General features: G+C 55.6%; 1 protein-coding gene across 3 annotated transcripts in view; it reads left to right on the forward strand.

Moving 5' to 3' along the window:
* FLI1 (Fli-1 proto-oncogene, ETS transcription factor) overlaps window positions 1-17,732 on the forward strand; it is a 109,854-nt gene that overhangs the window by 55,690 nt on the left and 36,432 nt on the right. For all 3 annotated transcript variants that reach the window (XM_010957858.3, XM_045518726.2, XM_010957859.3), the window contains exons 2-4: window positions 4,489-4,700; window positions 13,300-13,454; window positions 17,504-17,707. In XM_010957858.3, coding sequence (XP_010956160.1) covers window positions 4,489-4,700; window positions 13,300-13,454; window positions 17,504-17,707 — 571 coding nt within the window. The remainder of the gene's footprint in view (window positions 1-4,488; window positions 4,701-13,299; window positions 13,455-17,503; window positions 17,708-17,732) is intronic.

The following is a 17,732-nucleotide window of genomic DNA, read 5'->3' on the forward strand; positions in this document are numbered from 1 at the left end:
CTTACCCAAACTGGTCTGCATCAGGACAAGTGCCCGTCAGCTGTGGCACCCTGGGCCAGCAGGGCACCCCGGGAAGGAAGGCAGGCATGTTTTGGTCAGCATTGCTAAGAGCAAACATGGCACCCACTTAGCCTGGGACTCCAGCTGCTGCTTCTCGTAGCTGCCCTTGCCTGGGAGCTCTGGTAAATGGGACAGGTGGAATACTGATGTTCTGGGCCACCTGCCTGCTCGGAGTCAAGGGACCAGGTGCCTCCCTCTGAGTCTAAGACACAGTGGCTGAGGGACCCGAGCATCCTGGTTGACTGGCCTTGCCTTCCCAGTGCTCAGCAGAGCGGAGCAACGAGCTTCTCTGAATCCTGTTACTAAGCTGATTCAGGGCTGACTTCACAGGCACAGGTAGGGAGCAGACCCTACAGACAGACCCCAGCGCTGAGCGCCACACGCCCTCTGCCCATCCCACTGCAGTCAGTTCCCACACAGCATCCTCAGCAGCAGCCTGCGCTCACGTCTGTGAAGAAGCCTTGCCTCCGTCTGAATGAAGGGCTCAGGGCCGCGTCCAGAGGCAGGAGGGAAGCAAAGGAACTCGGTCCCTCTGAGAACAGTCTGAACTTCCATGCTGTCCTTTCCACGTTCAGCCTGTCAGCCCGAAGTCAAGTCCCGGCAACAAATCACCAGTGAAAAGATCTCCAACACCAACCGTGCACTCACTCCTGTGCAGTGTCTTAAGCGCAAGGAAGAGGTTTGCAGTTAAACTCAGTGTTGAGAGTTTAAGCAAAAGTGACCGGCTTCTGAAGACAGCAGCGGCCACACACGTGCCACAAGCTCTAGGCGTGTCGTTGGTGTGTCTGCCAGCCCGACGGCTCCGCAGCTCCTCGGCACTGACACCCACATCAAATCACCCCCCGGGACCCCCGGGGTCCCCGGAGGGGACCAGATGCCCTCACACAGTCTGTCGGCCGCACTCACCCCGCAGGACGCTCCTGTTGGCTTCCTCCTGCTCCCTGCCCGTCTTCCCTCAATGTTCCTGCTGCCCCCAAGGCAGTTTGGAGACCACCCCCACTGCCCCTCAAGCACCAGCGGCACGTGGTCTCAGGGCAACCCCAAAGCTCTCAGCTGGGAACGGCAGAGGGCTGCTGTGCCCTTTCAGAGGCAGAGGGAACCCTCCCAACCCTGCCGTTTCTCCAGCACCCAGACCAGCACGTCTGGGGCCTCGGCTCCCCGAGGCTTCGATTCCCACCCAGTAGCCCCCGCCTCCCTCCTCTGCCTGTGGTAGGTTTCCTAATTCGGCCCAGCAGGCAGACAGGGGCCGCCCTCCTTAACTTCTCTCTCTCTCTCCACCTCCTCCCAACCACCAATTCTCTTCTCCACACTGTTATCAATTTTTTTAAGCCCTTTCCCTGTCAATGGTTGCAAACAGAAAAGTGTGTATGTGTGCGTGTGTGTGTGTCTACCCAAGCGGTACTCTCACTTAGCCCTTAAAAGCTCGAATGAGCCAGAGGGCATTACCATGAGGGAAGACTGCACACACCTACAAAATGGGAGGACTGGGACACGCAGGAGGCAAGAGGGCCAAGAAAGGCTACTCCGAGCACAAGGACTCACAGACTCTGAGACACACAAGTGCACGCAGGGCTCGTTTAGTGGGGCCGCGGGAAACGGCACGCCCAGGACAGGTGTGCAGCGTGGACCATGCCCGGTGGGGAGCTGGGGTGGCGCTGAGTTCTGGGGAAACAGGCAGAGGAGAGCAGATTTGCCATGACATGAAGGGAGTTCTCAGAGGCATCTGAGCCGAGGTTGTGGTCGATGGCAGTACTGACTGCTTTCAAGGGAGCCAGATGGGCAGGGGGCCGTGCAGGGTGGGCTGGGTGAGGGAAGGGTGTGGGAGTGTGTGGTCACGGAGCAAAGAGTCCGAGAGAGAAACCTGGGGAGCCCCAGGCAAGACTAGACAGACAGGAGAGGTGTGAGGTGGTTTGGGGTAAACCAGGGTCCTCTCCTCCTGTGACATGGCCTCTTGGCTGGAGTTTCTTTTGATGGTGAATTAAAGGGAACTTCTATTTCAAAATAAGTTCAGACTAGTTTTGTGCCCTGTACCAAACTACACTTTGTCTTGTAAAGTATTTTTTCTCCTCTCTGTAAGAGTGTCTCCACGGTCAGCCTCAGGAAGCCCCAGCTTGGTCTTTTCTGTCCTCTGTTACAGCCTCTCTGCTGTGAACCTGGGTTTTGCCACCTGCTTGGCCCCTCCGACTTGACAATCCTGTTTCTCTGCTTCTTGACCTGTGCTCTCTGGGGATAGTGATGTAAGGGGTCTTCCTCCCTTCACCAGAGCATCACTACCCCAAGTCGTGCCTCCCCGGCCTCCTAGCTGCCATAGTTCCATCATCTTCGCCCCTAACCTAGGGGAGACAAGATGGAAGAAGTTCTTTCATTGGAAACTGCAAGCTTTGTGCATGATCGAGCAATTAAGCCACTCTCCACCACAGAAGACGACACCCCGTTTCTTAGATGTGGTCCCTCTTTGTAGCAGAACTGAAGAACGGTCATCACCTTTATCGCCCAAAGGGCATTTATGGGTCCCAGGTGGCAATGCGTCTCTGCTTCTCGTGTAGAACCCCAGAAGTTCACGGGCTGAGGCTCAGCCCTCTGGAAGACGACAATGTCACACTTTTCTACTTGGGACCACTGTGTGCCCGGAGGACAGTTCCAAACTGCTTTGGGATGTAGAGCCCAGGCTGATCCCTCAGTGAAGGGGAGGATGGATATAATAACCAAAGACAAGTGGTTCTGAGAAGCACAGCTTTGCTCTGAGCCTGACACAGGCATCAGGTGGAAAGTGAAGGCTCGCAGCAGAGTTTCGGTCTGAATCCCGGGACCCCTTGTCCTCTCCATACGATGCAAGCAGCTCAGCTTTGAAAGTCCCGTCTCCGGCCATGTCTGTCCTTGGCAAAGCCTTCTGGTGCGGGAGCAGACTTCCCGGAGTGTGTTCCAGTAATTCTTCCCTGATCTCAGCCGGAAACAGACGCAGAAGAGCCTTTTCTTTTGAAGTATGGCTGTTCTCCTGCTAGGGTTGAGAATGGCCCTGGGCGAAGGGGTAGCAGTTAGCTGGTAGACAGATGGTAATTTTACAGGTGGGGGGCGGGGCAGGAAGGGGTGGGGCTAAGGTAAACAACTTAATCATCTCTTTAAAGGTCTTATCTCCACCTAGGGTCAGATGCTGAGGAACTGGGATTAGGGCTTCAACACGTGAATTTTAAGTGAACAACTCAGCCCAGAGCAGGTGGCCTCAGAGGATCGTTACTTGAAACTAATAGTCATTCAAAGGTCACTTTACTGGGCGTCACTATGTGCCGGAGACTGTTCTAAGCATTTTGCATGTGGTGACTGTCTCATCCCCACAATTACAGACTGCATGATTCTAGATTATGTAGATGATAATTAATTCTAGATTATAGATGACTACCTTCTTTTCTGAAACACGATCAACTTAACTTGGTGGAATCAGGTCATACGGTGACCCTCACACCCAGTCCCTGCTCTGGGTCCCTGTGATCTGACGGGCCTGGGAGGGATGGGAGACTCTCATTTCCGGGCTTCGGCTGGTAGGTCTCTGGAAAGTGCAGGACAGCCTTTCTCCATCCGTCACCTCCACCCGTTCCGGCAGGTGATGGGACAGCCTGAATGGGAGGACAGAACATCCTCTTTCAGCCCTGACTTCCCCACCCACAGAGCTGAGATGGTGCCCTCTTTCCTGGGCATGCTGAATCATTACATTTAAGACTGGAAACTGTCATCGCAAGGAGTCAGGCAAGGAAGGAGGAGGGAGCGCTCAGTCCTGGGGAGGCAGAGAGACTCCCGCCTGAATCGCGGGTGTGTAAGATGGAGCAGCATCCTGGAGCGCCCCTCAGCAAACAAACTAGACACCTGTCCCTACGTCTTCTCATTTGACCACCTATCAACGGTGAAAAAGCTATTCTTATTCCGGTTTACAGATAAGGAAACTGAAATTAGACAGGGCCACAGCCCTGGGCCCCACCCTTCCCTTGTGTGACCTTGAGCTACATACTTAACCTCTCTGGGTGGGTCTCACTGGCCTCACCTATAAAAGAAATGCTCCCTCTCATGTGCCCGTAGCTGGACGGCTCCCCCAGCTAGCGACCAGCATTTCTGCTCATCCGGAGAGCGCCTGGGCTCTGAGCACCACGACATCACACATGTGCGCCGTGTAGCCATTCTCCTTGGCTTCCTGCTCCCCGCCCTCCTTTCTGGGGGTCCCAGCCTCCATACCTACGTGAACACACTCCTGGTAATCCTCCTTGCGTCACTGCCCAGCCTCCCCCTCACCCGGGGTCACCCACAGAGATCCACCAAGTGGGCGTGAGTGTCACTGACCCCCTGGCAGCCCTGGGAGGCCCGCCAGTCCTGGAATTGGGGTGGAGAGTGATGCTGGGTCAAGGGTGACACGGGGCTCTATTCTCCTTCTCTGCCCTCCAGGAGGCTCTGTCGGTGGTGAGCGACGACCAGTCCCTCTTTGACTCCGCGTACGGAGCGGCGGCCCACCTCCCCAAGGCCGACATGACCGCCTCAGGGAGCCCCGACTACGGCCAGCCCCACAAAATCAACCCCCTCCCACCGCAGCAGGAGTGGATGAACCAGCCGGTGAGGGTCAGCGTCAAGCGGGAGTACGACCACATGAATGGATCCAGGTGAGCCCGCCGGGTGGGGGCTGCCCTGGGCAGGGCTGGGGGCTCGGGGCCGGCACCCCCATCCCAGTGTCTGGGTCAGGAGGGCCCGGCACGGGGGTGTCCGGGGCGGGCGAGGCGCTGGTGCCGGGCCAGGGAGCCCGGCCAGTCCCTAGAGAGCGGAGGTGAGAGCAGGGCCAGGGAGCCCCCTGCCTCTCGGGGCCTCGACTCCGAGGCCGGGTTAGAGTCAGACCCCTGCACCGACCGGCACGCGGCTCGCCTCCTTCACGGCAGCCCGGTGCAGCCCTGCTGGGGTCACTAAGCGAGAAGGTGCTTCTCCGTGTCTTGGTGAAGATGCTAAGCTTTCTGTGTGCGCCCCACCAGAGCAAAGATGACAGACCATTCCTGGAGTAAAAGTCCAGGAGCGCCAGCAAAGGGGGACACACCTGCGGGCTCACATGCGAGGGAGGGCACGTCACACTGGGAAAGTGTTGGGGATGGTGCTGCCCAGGGCCTGTGGAAATGGATGGGGTGGCCAAGAAGAGGAAAGCCCCAGGGTGAGGGGGCAGGTGGCCCGGGTATCAGTCCCCGCTCTGCACGTGGGTCAGTTACTCATCCCTCAGTACGCCGGCCGGAGCAGCCCTGGTCCACAGGCTCGTTGTGAGAGCTGACTCTGATGCTGTAGGGGACCCACCCAGGGCAGGGCTGAGGACTCGGAACGCACTGGACGTCATGACAGTGACCTTCACCAGCAAAGTTCGAAACAAAGAAAGCACTAGTCTCAGTCACGAAACCAAGCCAGTGGGCCCACAGCACAGGGAGACACAGATGGAAATGAGGAGGGCCCTGATTGCCAGGCTGAGAAAACAGGGCATTTGTTCCACATGCAGACACCACCTTGAAGCATTTGGACGTGGCATGTTAGCACCATCAGCACCGCGACTTAAGGTTCGAGAGCTGAGCGTGACTGTACACAGAGATGGGGAGGGGAGAGTCGGAAAGATGAGACGTTGGTGAAACAGCCCAGGTGGGAAATGGTGAAGTTCTGAACTAGGGTGATGGCACTGGCTGTGGAAGTAAAAAGGGAAAGTCACATGAGGGACATCGGGGGGACAGTGAGCAGGGCTTAGGTGGGTAAATACCGCGCATGTGGGGAGAGGGTGAATCAAAGGCGAGCAAAGCTGGGCTGTCTGCAGGAGGGAAGGTGCCAGCAGCCACCACAGGAGCGGGGAGAGGAAATGCTTTGAGAAGGGATGTCAGCGTTCCCCGTGAGATGTGTGCTGAGCAATCAGTAGAAATCCAGATAAAAACATAGACTCGGCTTTGGAAACCGAAGCTCAGACAACATTAGGGGGTTGGTATTTAGGCTTGGGCCTCATCTCAGAAGAGTTCTAGCTGAGAAAGTGGATGAGGTCACTAAGGAAGCAGGTCTACAGTGAGGGAGCCCTCCCCCCACCGACGGCCCTGGGCTCAGACCTTCCCGGGAAAACTCCAGCCCCACTAACCAAAACCAGCCCCTGGGATCCCAGCCGCCTTCCCCACGCTAGGACTGCAGGAAGGCTCGGCGGTTCGGAGCCAGGAGCCCCTCACATGAGGGTCCCTCCTCAGGCAGAGAGAGTAACACGCAGCTCACTGTGTAAGGACACAGTTTGTCAAACATTTCTCCACATTATCACTCGCTCCCCAGCACTGTCCCACGAGGTTGAGAATGTAATTCCACTCTGATATATGGAGACAAATCGGGCTTTGAGAGGGCGACTGACGTGCCCAAGGACTTAGAGGAGGCAGTGCTGCCCCAGAGCCCAGGCTCTCAGGTCCTGGCCTGCAGCCCACCTCCCCACCGCCTCCCCGAAGAGCATCCACTGTCTCATGTCTGCCGACACCCACCGGACAGTGAGGAGGGCCATTCAGCAATGCCTCCCAAACTGGCCTGACCACAGGAGCCCCTGCTGCTTGCTAGAAATCCAGATCCACCCCTGAAGAGGCTGTGGTCTGTGGGAGCCTGAATCCAACCACTGCTCACCTCTGCGGCCCCACCCCAGCCCAAGCCAGCAGTCCCTCTCCTCCGAGGTTCCCCTCTCCTCCAGGAGCATCCTCTCCTCCCACATCCTCTTGCCTTCCTGAAGTCTGCTCATCACACAGCAGCCAGTGTCCTCCTTTCAAAATATTTCACTTTCTTGCTCAAAATCCTTTCTTGGATGACAAAGTCCTTTGCATGGGCCACCAGCCCTCTGACACCCTCTTAACCCCCTCACCCATCTCACTCCTTCCACCCACACCAGCCATACGAGGCTCGAACTGTTCGTGGATCCCAAGCTGACTCCTGCCTCGGAGTCCAGGCCTACGTGTCCCTTCTCTCTGGAACACTCCTGCTCTGTCTAGTCTGCCAACTCTCTCCTGTACTTGTTTCAGGTCTCTGCCCGAATGTCCCCTCCTCAGAGGCCTTCCCTGATCACTAGACCTAAAATGGCACCATCAGTCTTTACCCTGCTTTGGTTCCTCCTGGCTGCTGTCACATCCTTCTCTGAAATCCGGGCAGGGCTCTGTTGTCCCTGAGCGGTGCCTGGCACGTGACAGTTGTTCAACACCCAGTTGCTACATGAATGTGGGAAGGAAGGTGTGGTCCACCCAAGTCAGAGGCAAAGATGCCCAGCCCTGTGGGCCATCGGTGTACAAGCAGGGCCACAGCCCCCAGTCAGCCGGCCTGGGTCTGGGCTCAGAAGGGGCTGTATTCGTGAGCTGACTGCTCCCTCCTGCTGCTGGCGAAGCCACAACACACCAAAGACTAATCCTGGGCAAAGAGGGTTCCCCCACCCCAAGGAAATCAGTTCTCAAACCTACTTGCCAGCTCATCCCTGGCTCCGGTCACCCCAGACGTCAGCAGGAGGACGGCTGTGTGAAGACCCCGGGGAGCAGATGTGGTATCTACCTGGCTCTGGTTACACAAAGCAGCCCCTGCTTTTGATCTGCTTCTCTTGACCAGGGCCCTGAGCCGGTGGCAGGAGAGGCTCAGAAACTGATGCGTTCTCACCCGTCCCGGGGAACAAAGAAGACCCAGAGGGCTCTCAGAGCCCAGCAGGCGAGGCACAGCCTTCACCAGCACCTCGTAAATATTCCCTAAGTGCTCACGTGGAAGCTGGACTGGTGGGCAGCAGGGAGCAAGGATTTTCAGAAAAATGTCTTTGCTTTGGATGGAACCATGTCAGAGCAAAAAGGAGCAAGATGATGGAATAGACGCCAGCCTATTTAAACTTCTCCCTCTCCGCCCCAGACTTCTCCTATCCCCCGGGTACCACTGATGATGGCACTTCTAATGCAAAAGATAATTCCTAACTTCAGATGAAAAAACCGAAGCAGTTGTAAAATTTGGGCTCTCCTGGCTCAGGAACTAAATTTGCACCTTGGATGCAATAGCCATTAGTCATGGGTTCTTCGGAACACTTGAAATACGGCCTATCCAAAATGGACACGCTGGATTTAGAAGATTTAGTGTGGGAGAAAAAGTAAAACACCCCATTAATTATTTTTCTATATTGATTATGCTAGAATGGTCATCTCTGGGCTGCATTGAACAGAATAATACATTTTAATATATGATTAAAATTCATTTTACCTGTTTTTTTATTCTTTGATATTATCATACTTTTTTGTTGTTATTTACCTGTTTTTATTTTTAATTTTAAAAACGTGGCTACTAGAAAATGTTCTGTTACGTATGTGGTTCCTTCGAATGGACAGTGCTGGGTGAGGTTTTGGACCATCCCGTGATTTGCAGTGAATTCTCTCTGCATTCTTTGATAACTTGGGATTCTGAGTTACTTGATGCTTATCAGACACCCCAAGGAAATGTGTGTCTCTGGAGGAGGTATTCGGTAGGCCTAAAGCTGCAATGCCCCTCTTGCTTCTGATCCCAGCAGCAAGTCATCTGCACCAGGGCACAGGGTGGGGAGAACCGAGGGCTGAGGAGCCCACGGAAAGTCGAGCTTGCACAGGTTGGGAGAGGTCCGCTCTGTGTCTCCGCACCTTCCCCCTGCGGTTGAATCTGTTAGCATGAGATGCTCTTGAAACAGCTGGGCCCCGGGGCTCTGTGCTGGGTATAGAATTCAGCAACTTGATCCCCGCTGTGGTCTGCAACCAACTCTCAGCTGCTTCCTGCCTCAACCACGGGGATTGGGGAAAACATCCCACAAAGGAAAGAATATCAACTTATGGAGGGAAACACAGGACTCGCTCCCCTTGTGTACCTGCCACTCTGGACCAGAGTTCAGTGTCGGTCTGCCCCGACGCTCCGGGACTGGCCAGCTGGATCTGGATGGCCTTGTGAGACATCACAGACCTCAGATCCACGTACAGGAAGACGAGCCTCCCAGACCCTGTCACTTCCACCTCTGACTGTGGGGGCCCCTTCCTAAGGCGCCTCCTAAAATTCTGCACCTTGCAGTCTGAAGCACGTCACACATAAGCTGGTGGGAGGTGTACCCAGGACTCTGGAGAAGCTACAGGCATCCAGTGTGCAGGGAGATGAAGACAGCTATTGGGTTAGGGTGATGGCTTTACTGGGGATGATTCCTGGAAACTTGCTTTCAGTGTACTGCATCTTCTTTTTAAAAACAAAAAAGCCCTATGCAGCATCTCAGCATGGATCCTACAGAAATGCTAAAGGCATCACAGATTTGCTTAATTTTCAAACAGTGTACACATGATATGAAAGACACACATCGGATAGTCCCAATGAAGTGGCTTGGGGAGCCCTTGAGTTAGCTGTGCAAATATCGAATATTAGGTATCCATTGACTGTGAACCTGGGCTGCAGACCTGTGGATCTGGATGACAAACCCTGAGTTCAGCTGCTCTGAGCTGAGTGGGAAGGTAGGGAAGATATTTGCAGCATCTAAAGAAGTTATCTTTAGGCAAGGTCTTTGAAATCTCCTTTCATCCAAAGACTCAAGATCTCTCACCTTGTTTTAAATCACTTGACAGTTTGCACGGCACTTCTGGAAACCAGTAGCAATCTTTTTAAAGAATACTCACCGAGCACACAAAAACAGAACCAGAGGGGTAAAGAGCTTATGTCCAGTGGCGAAAATAAAGGACCAGGCTGCAGGGTCCACATCATCTTTGCTGTGGCCTCTGCTGCCCCGGCTTCTGAGCCACTGCCGAGAGGGAGATGCTCTGAGTTACACCCTCACAGGCACCACCTCCTCTCTACGCTATTGTGGCGGCCCCCGGCCAACTCGTCCCCTGTCCCAGTGCTACCAGCTGCCCGTGGGCCCCCACCCCGTGCGAGCTGTAAGTGCAGGGCTCAATACAAATCAGCAGCAGCCTGGGCAAGCTGAATGGCAAACTCTCTCCAGCTCCGTGCGTCCCCCCAACCCCCGCCTTGTTTTCAGGGGGCCTCTTCACAGGCGCCAGCTGCCTCATTCAAGAACAGCCTTTCTGCTGTGCTTCACCTGTCCGCGTGCTGTCCGCGGAGGCACAGCGCCTGGGGCTCCGGGACGGTGGGATGTGCGGGGGGCAAGCGGAAAAGGTACAGCTGCCCCACCCCAGCAGTCAGAGGGGGGCCGGCCGGCGCACGCGTGGAGGGTCGGGGCGGGTGCCAGGGCTTTCCCTTATGGCGCCGCTTTGCTGATGGTAGAGTCCGGGTCCAAGGACAGGACCTTGGTCCAGAGGAGACGTGCCCAGGCAGTGGGGCAGACAGGCAGATCCCCTGGCCCAGCTGGGGAGCAGGTGCACACACAAGAGTGAGGAAAGAGAGAGGACACCGAAATCTGGTAACGTCTTTGGGATAGGAAACCCGGAGGCTCCAAGCACTGGACAGCCCCAGTGGTCACCCCAGCAGGAGCACCCAGGGCCTGGCTGTATTCAGAGGTCCCCCCCCCCCGGGGGCGGGGCTGCCCCGGCCAAGCCGCACCCCACAGGTGCCTCTCTTGCGCTGTGCTCAGACTCCTCTTCTTACCAGGCGACCTACCAGGCCGCTTTCACCAAATGAACCCTCTAGGCAGTTGGAGCTTCCTCTCTTCCTGGCACCAGGGACTGGCCCTGCTACGGTGCCTTGGGCATAAGGGGTCACTTCATTGCGGTGCAATGAGAAGGGCTGACCTTCTCACCTGTGCATGGCACGGGGTCTGTTTGGGGCTCAGAAGTCCCCAGAAGCCCAGCTGATGTGGAAAGCAATTTTCCCAACTCCGTCTCCCTCAGAGTTCCGAAAGGCGGGGGTGCAGCCCACGAGAGGCACTCCCCTTCCGCCACGCCCGGCCGACGTCGCCCCCTCGCAGAAAGTCCTCCGGCCCCTGCCAGAGGCAGTGTGTGCTCTGGCAACCCCACCCGCGGCACGGCGCTCCCAGCCAATGAAAACGTTGCGCTCTCTCTCTTGGTTGAAGGCCAACTTAATCCTCCAGACTCCGGCCGCACTTGGGCTGTTTCACAACGGCCAAGTATGCCGGGAAGGGCTGCCGGGCTGTGGCAGCGTGTGGGGGGGTACGTGTGGCGTGTGTGTGTACGCATGCATGTGTGCGTGTGCGTACGCATGCATGTGTGCGTGTGCGCGCACGTGGAGTGTTCTGTGCCGGCGCACGGCGCATCTGTGCACGTGGAGCGCATGTGCGCATGCGCCCACTTGCGGTCAGCCGGGATGAGGGCGGGGGACCCCGCGAGCTCCGCCCCCGCTTAGCTCAGATCCAGGACCAGGGTCTTTCCGGGGCTGCTTCATCTCAGGCCAAGTCCTTCTCCAGCAGCAGCCAAAGGGCCAAACTCTGGTGAAAAGCCCTGATGTGCTACTGCCTCCCCTCAGACTGCCATGGGGACATTAAACCTTCAACAATCTGGGGCTCTGACGGCTGGTTCTTGGTTCTCTGCCTGGAAAAACAGTAGGCGAATAGTAAAACCTTAAATTCTAACATGTGTAAGTTATACATCTTATTTTCATTTTCAGCCCATGTTCCCCTCTGTAAGACATCAGGAAAAAATTACCGTCTGACTTCTAATATCTCAGTGGAGCATTTATCTCCCAGCTATGATAAGTGATCTTCAATATTTTTTTTCCTTTCAGATTAAGAAACAAATTCATTTAATTTTCTTTATTGAATGTGCTCTGGCCTCCCCCTCCCCCTGCCACCGCCGAGGCCCCCCGCCCCCGCACCCCAACCCTCCTGGCTGTTACTCCCTCGGGCTCCCTGACTGCTTTCCTGCCCACCGGCCTGCCGCCACCGCATTGCGGGCTGGGCGGGGGTTGGAGGGGAGGGGAATCTGGCAAAACCTGGCTCCTTAAGGCCTCGGGATGGTCTGTTCCTGCCCATAGCAGAGGGAGGGAGGGCAGCCGCCAGGCCTCTGGAAAGCCCTGAGAGGTTCTGCGGCCCAGAGTTGGACGTCTGTAATCTGAACCTTATCTGAACTCCTGGGTCTGAAGGCCTGGTCTGGACCTCTTGCGAGGACTGGCTGTCTCCCAGGGTGCCAGGGCTGACGTTTCCTGCTCCGGATGACCAGGGCTGCAGCCTCTCCCTGGCCTCTAGTCTCTCCTTCGTTCCACTGCTCTCGGAGTGGCTGAGCAGAAGCTGGGGCAGGACAGGATGGCGCTGCCCTGGGCAGCACTGGGCTCAGGGTAGGTGGGGTGTTCTGCCATCCTACTCCAAGTACCAGGTGGCCACAAGTGAGATGTCGGCTCCGTCTCCAGACAGATGCTCTTTGCTGAGCTGGAATGCCTTGGGCAGCCTCTCTGCTCCCATGTTGCCGAATACCAGGGGTTGACCTGGCCGTGTACTTGGAGACCAGCTCGGGGGGATTGCCCTGTCCCTTGTGTACTTCCAGGGGCTGGGTGGTCAGGCCTGCAAAATGCCACAAGGGCCACAACCTCTTGGGTTGAGGTTCTTGGATTCTCTTCCTCCTTCAGGCAGCAGCCAGCTCTTCTGCATGTGTGTTTTGCTAGAGAAGCTTAAGGCAGGAGACTTGAGTCAGTTCCATCTTCTCTAGCTGTGTGCCCCTGGGCCAGTCACCTCACTGCGTGGTTTCCTTAACCATAGAAAGGAGGTGTTAACCCTTGCCATCCCTGTCCTGGAGGGTGATTGGGAAGTTCAGATAGAACGCTGTATGAAAACTGTGTTAAAATAATATATGTGCAATGGAAAGAATTTGCTTAGGAAACACTGATGGCTCACTCCCTCTGTGAGGCACTATCTAAGATGCTTGAGGTGAAAACCTGAAAGTAACGGACGCAATCAGGAGCTTGTCAGTCCAGCAAGGGGAAGCGCACCTGCCAGGCTAACCATCGCATGGCGTGACAAGTCCTAGGACCACGTTAGAAACAGGGTGCCGTGGGGGCGAGGCAAGGGCAGCAACGCCGGACTCAGAGGTCCAGACTCCAGTCTGAGGGCAGCCAGGGGCTGCCAAAAAGTTTTTCAGTACCGTAATTACAGGATTGGGATGGGAATTGAAGAAAACCCTGGTGGCAGCGTGGACAGAAATCAGGCCGCGTCAGCAGCGTCTGCGTCATCGTTACACCGAGCGGGGCCGGGCGCTGGCTCCGCGGACGTGGCGCGATTGGCTGGGGCGAGCAGCCCCGTGCCGCGCCGCGGCCGTGGTGGCAGTGGCACTGATGACTTCCTCTGGACTTTGTCTTTTCTCGCTCCAGGGAGTCTCCGGTGGACTGCAGTGTTAGCAAATGCGGCAAGCTCGTGGGCGGAGGCGAGTCCAACACCATGAGCTACAACAGCTACATGGACGAGAAGAACGGCCCCCCTCCCCCCAATATGACCACCAACGAGAGGAGGGTCATCGTCCCCGCAGGTACTTTGGGAACCAGGCGGCTGCCTGCCTTCCACGTCCTCACTCTTCTGGGCTAGTAGCCCCAGTGGGCGTCTCCACCTCCACCCGGTACCCTGTGCTCAGTGGAAATGCTTACTTGGGAAAGCAACGCCTCCCTCCTCCTTCCCTGGTCCCCTTCCAAGACAGCCTCCCCCATGTCACCAGACCCCGACGTGCAGCGTCCAGTGGCCCCGCCCCCAAACAGTGTCACCTCAGAGAGTCTGTCCTGAGTGCCCAGCAGCACACACGGGGTGTGCCCAGCAAAGAGAGGAAAGGCCAGGCCCTCTGAACCCAAAAGGAATCCCGGGAACACCCAGGCGTGCCCACCCTTGCTTTTAAGGAGACGGGTGGCTCAGAGGCTGTCATGTCCACCTGGCAAGCACTGCCTGGCATCTGCAGGGTCCCACCTTTCCAAAATTACAGCCAGCGCTTATGGTTTCAAAATAGAAATAACTATATTTAACAAAAGGAGCGCCTTCACATGTGTGCAGCAAGTTATGTCATTCTGTAAAAATAACCTATTTTTCCTAGGAATCGGCACTGTTGGTTACAGAAAATAAAATCATTGTTCAGGCCTTCAGTGCGTTGGCCGGACATCCTGCCTCGGCCAGCGAGCTCAGCCGCCTGGTCCAAAAGGGAGTCAAATCTACAACGTGTAGGGTCCGTGCCAGGTAGAAGGAGCGAGAATGTCCAAATCTCAGGCAAAGTAAATTCCAGGGCAGGAGTGAGACCTAATCTCACCAAAACAAGTTTCCCAAAAGGCCAAACCCCTTCCATTTGGAGACGTGCCGACGCAGTTGTGTCTGAGGGCAGAGGACTAGATGTGTCTTCGAGGTAGTCCAAAGGGGGTTGCGAGTCGGTCAGGAAGGCGTGGTTTTATAACGGTCTCTCCTCCTAGGCTCTGGGCATTTATTTTCCATGGGAAGTGGTGTGTCACCATCTCCTGGGACAGACAGCCCGGTGCATGCCTCCTGGGCCAGATTCTAGGTGGCGGGGGCGGGCACGCATGAGGCAGGAGAGGGCCGGGCTGACAGGAACTCCTGCACCCTCCGGGGCTTGAAAACTGCTCCTGAAGCGTTTTCAGTTTCCTTGTTTGGCAAGCATGTGACCTGACAGGCAGAGGAGGAATGGGTCCACGGGCTGAGGGCCTTCCTGGTGCCGGGCACCGGGTAAACGGCCTCGTCCCGAGACGCTGTTTCTGTGGTGTCACGTCCGACCCCCCTTCCTCAAGACCCCCACCACAAGTGTTTAGCTCAGGTGCATCAGCCAGGGCCAGGAAAAGCCCGCCCTCTCCCCTCTCGCGGAGAGAAGGTGGGCAGTGACGGCAGACCAGAGCTGGCCTGCAGGGATCCTTCTGCACCCCCGACAGCAGAGCCGAACCTCTCCAGGCCTCGGCTCACTCAGTATCAAACCCCCCGCTCCAGCCCTGCTTCTCCAAACAGTGGCAGCCTGGGAGGGAAATCTTGAGGACGGAAGAGTCAGGAGGCCAGAGGCGGTCTCTGAACCAACTGTGGACACCATCTGACTTCCTTAGTCCCTCCAGGGAGGGGATACAGAAGTGGGGAGAGTGACCAGACTGCTTGGTTGACCCTTCAACTCTGAAATGCTTTCAAAAGAAATAGCAAAATGGGGAGCTTCCGTGGGCCACGGTGACCCCAGCCGTAGTGATGAGAAGAGCCTGATTTCCTACCAGAGGGGTTTCAAAGCACTTCATGTAATGAATTCACTAGCTGGGGATTCACTTCATTATTTTACCTCTGGCTAGATCTTTAGGCATCATCCTCACACATTTTGGCCTACTCCAGGTCAGCCTCCTGGACAAAAGAGAAAGTCTCATTTGGGCAAGTCCACAAATTAAGGCAGTGAAACGTTGGTGGAACAACCAATTGAATTTATGGTGGGATTTTAAGACAAGTATAAATGAAGGCCCTAGTTAATCCCCAGTTCCAAGTTCAGATGGGAAGACACCAGGACTAAATCATCCAGGAGCTGCATTTGGAAGAGTTTAGCGTGATCCAGAGAGGAAGATTTATCATTCATTGTGCTGTAAAGGGAGAGAAATAATATTGTGACAGAGCCCAAAGCAAGGGAGGAAATAATAAAATAAATAACATATACAGTATAAATTTGAATTTGAGGCTGCAGATACTCAAAGTGAGGAATTAGGAGAAACAAAGGAGAGCTGATGAAATAGTACGCCTCATAATCCAAGTTCCCCGAGGACATGTTTCTTTAGAATTCTGAGATGCTGCAAAATTACTTCCATCTACCAATGGTCCGTGCCTAACTGTTTCTGGAGAGTGAAAGAGTAAAACAAAGCAAGAAATTTATCTGAGAGAGAGAGATGCAGACTCGGACATTGACGCCCTAGGAGTAGCTGGGCCTTCTGGCGTGATGGCAGAGGACCTCTCCTGTGAGCTAAGGTGGGAAGGCGAGACTGGCAGCAAAGAGGAGGCTGGGGGGTCGGGGACCCTCAGCTAAGTGCAGTCCTGGGAGGACTGGAAGCCCAGCTCAGACTGGGACTGAAGTTTGAGTGGGGTCTTAACCTTTCCCAACTCCACTACCCATCTGCAAAATGAAGATAAAAGCCCTTTTGCCGGATTTTCTTGACGAGTGGAAAAGGGGACACGTGTAGGACACGTGCAATGCCTAGTAGGCATTCAAAATCCGGGCTGTTACGGGTTCCCGGGCCCTGGGTCACTGGTTGACGGTGGCAGCAGCCTGGGACCTGCGGCCCCAGGTCCTCCTCTTCTAACCCCAGCTCTCTGCCCGCTCCTCCTCCTCCAGCAGCAATTCAGCAACTGCCCCACGCGTGGGTGGTGCCCCAGCCCCACTCTAGGGTGGGGAGGAGACCACAGAACCTTGCTCTTTTGCCACGGCCACTCTGGACCATTCAAACCTCTCCCATTTTCGCTGAGAGCCTTCACAGCCCCTTAGAATGTGAGGGTGAGGTGACAGAGGTAGCACAGGTATTCCTCCCAAGAAAGCAGGCTAATAACGCCAGCCCAGTAGAAGCTGGGGGCTGTCAAGTCTCCTTCCTCCTCCCGGAAGCCTTCTGTGATTCCAGATTCACACTAACCCCTCCGCCTGGGAGTCCTCCATCTGCCACCACAAACACCTGTCGCTTAATTACACGCTTTCCTGCCTAAGCGCTTCGTGTGGACGGGATAGACCCGTGTAACTTTCTCCCATGATGCATGTATTTGACTGATTATTGGATCCACTAATTGGGTGCCAAGGAAAGAGATGGCTTCCAGGTTGTGACACGTGATAAGATTTAAGGGCTCCACCTACTGTGGCACCTACTAGACTCACCAGCAGCACTCCAGGTACACCAGCTCCCCTCACACACACACCCCCCTGGCTTGGGAGGAGTCTTGGGGGTCCTAAGGGGAGATGGCCTCAGCCCTTCCATTACTTACTTGGGACCTAAAACATTTCCTCCCTCTGACACCATTCTCATCTTTGGGATTTAAATATCCTGAAACCATTCGGGAGATGTTCTTAAAGAAATGTCAACACAGCCGTCCCCAAAGGGAGAAAACCCAGGTTGGGTTTAAGTTAAAGATTAACACCTCTGGATTTCCGACTGCACAGATGGAATTGTGGTCCAAGTGTCCACATGTGTGTTCTTTCCTGCAGCCATCTGAGAGGCAGGTGTTCTTTCATGCAGTCATTGATGTTCTGAAGATACAGATGGTTTCCCTTTCCAGAGACATTGTTTCCTGGGTCTAGGGGACCCAGAGCGCTAAGTTGTTCAGGCAGCTCCAGATGCGCTGGGGCCAGGTGGGAGCTCTGGGAGGACCATGTGGGAGGGGACCACTTTCCCACTGAAGGAGAGAGGAGGAGCAAGGGAAGGGGAAGGGAGGGGAGAAAGGTAGAGGTGGAGGGAGAGAAAGAGGGAGGAGACCCAGAGTCAGAGAGATGGAGAGGGACAGAGACAGAGACACACAGAGAGGCCACCCAGGCAGTCTGAAGGGGGAGGCCCTGCCTCCTGCAGCCCTGCTGACTAACATCTGTGTCCTCCGTAGACCCCACGCTGTGGACGCAGGAGCACGTGCGGCAGTGGCTGGAGTGGGCCATCAAGGAGTACGGCTTGATGGAGATCGACACGTCTTTCTTCCAGAACATGGACGGCAAGGAACTGTGTAAAATGAACAAGGAGGATTTCCTCCGAGCCACCTCCCTCTACAACACGGAAGTGCTATTGTCACACCTCAGCTACCTCAGGGAAAGTAAGTGCCTGGTCCCCTCCATTTC

The sequence above is a fragment of the Camelus bactrianus genome, chromosome 33 (assembly GCF_048773025.1).
Source record: "Camelus bactrianus isolate YW-2024 breed Bactrian camel chromosome 33, ASM4877302v1, whole genome shotgun sequence".
Classification (NCBI taxonomy): Eukaryota; Metazoa; Chordata; class Mammalia; order Artiodactyla; family Camelidae; genus Camelus; species Camelus bactrianus.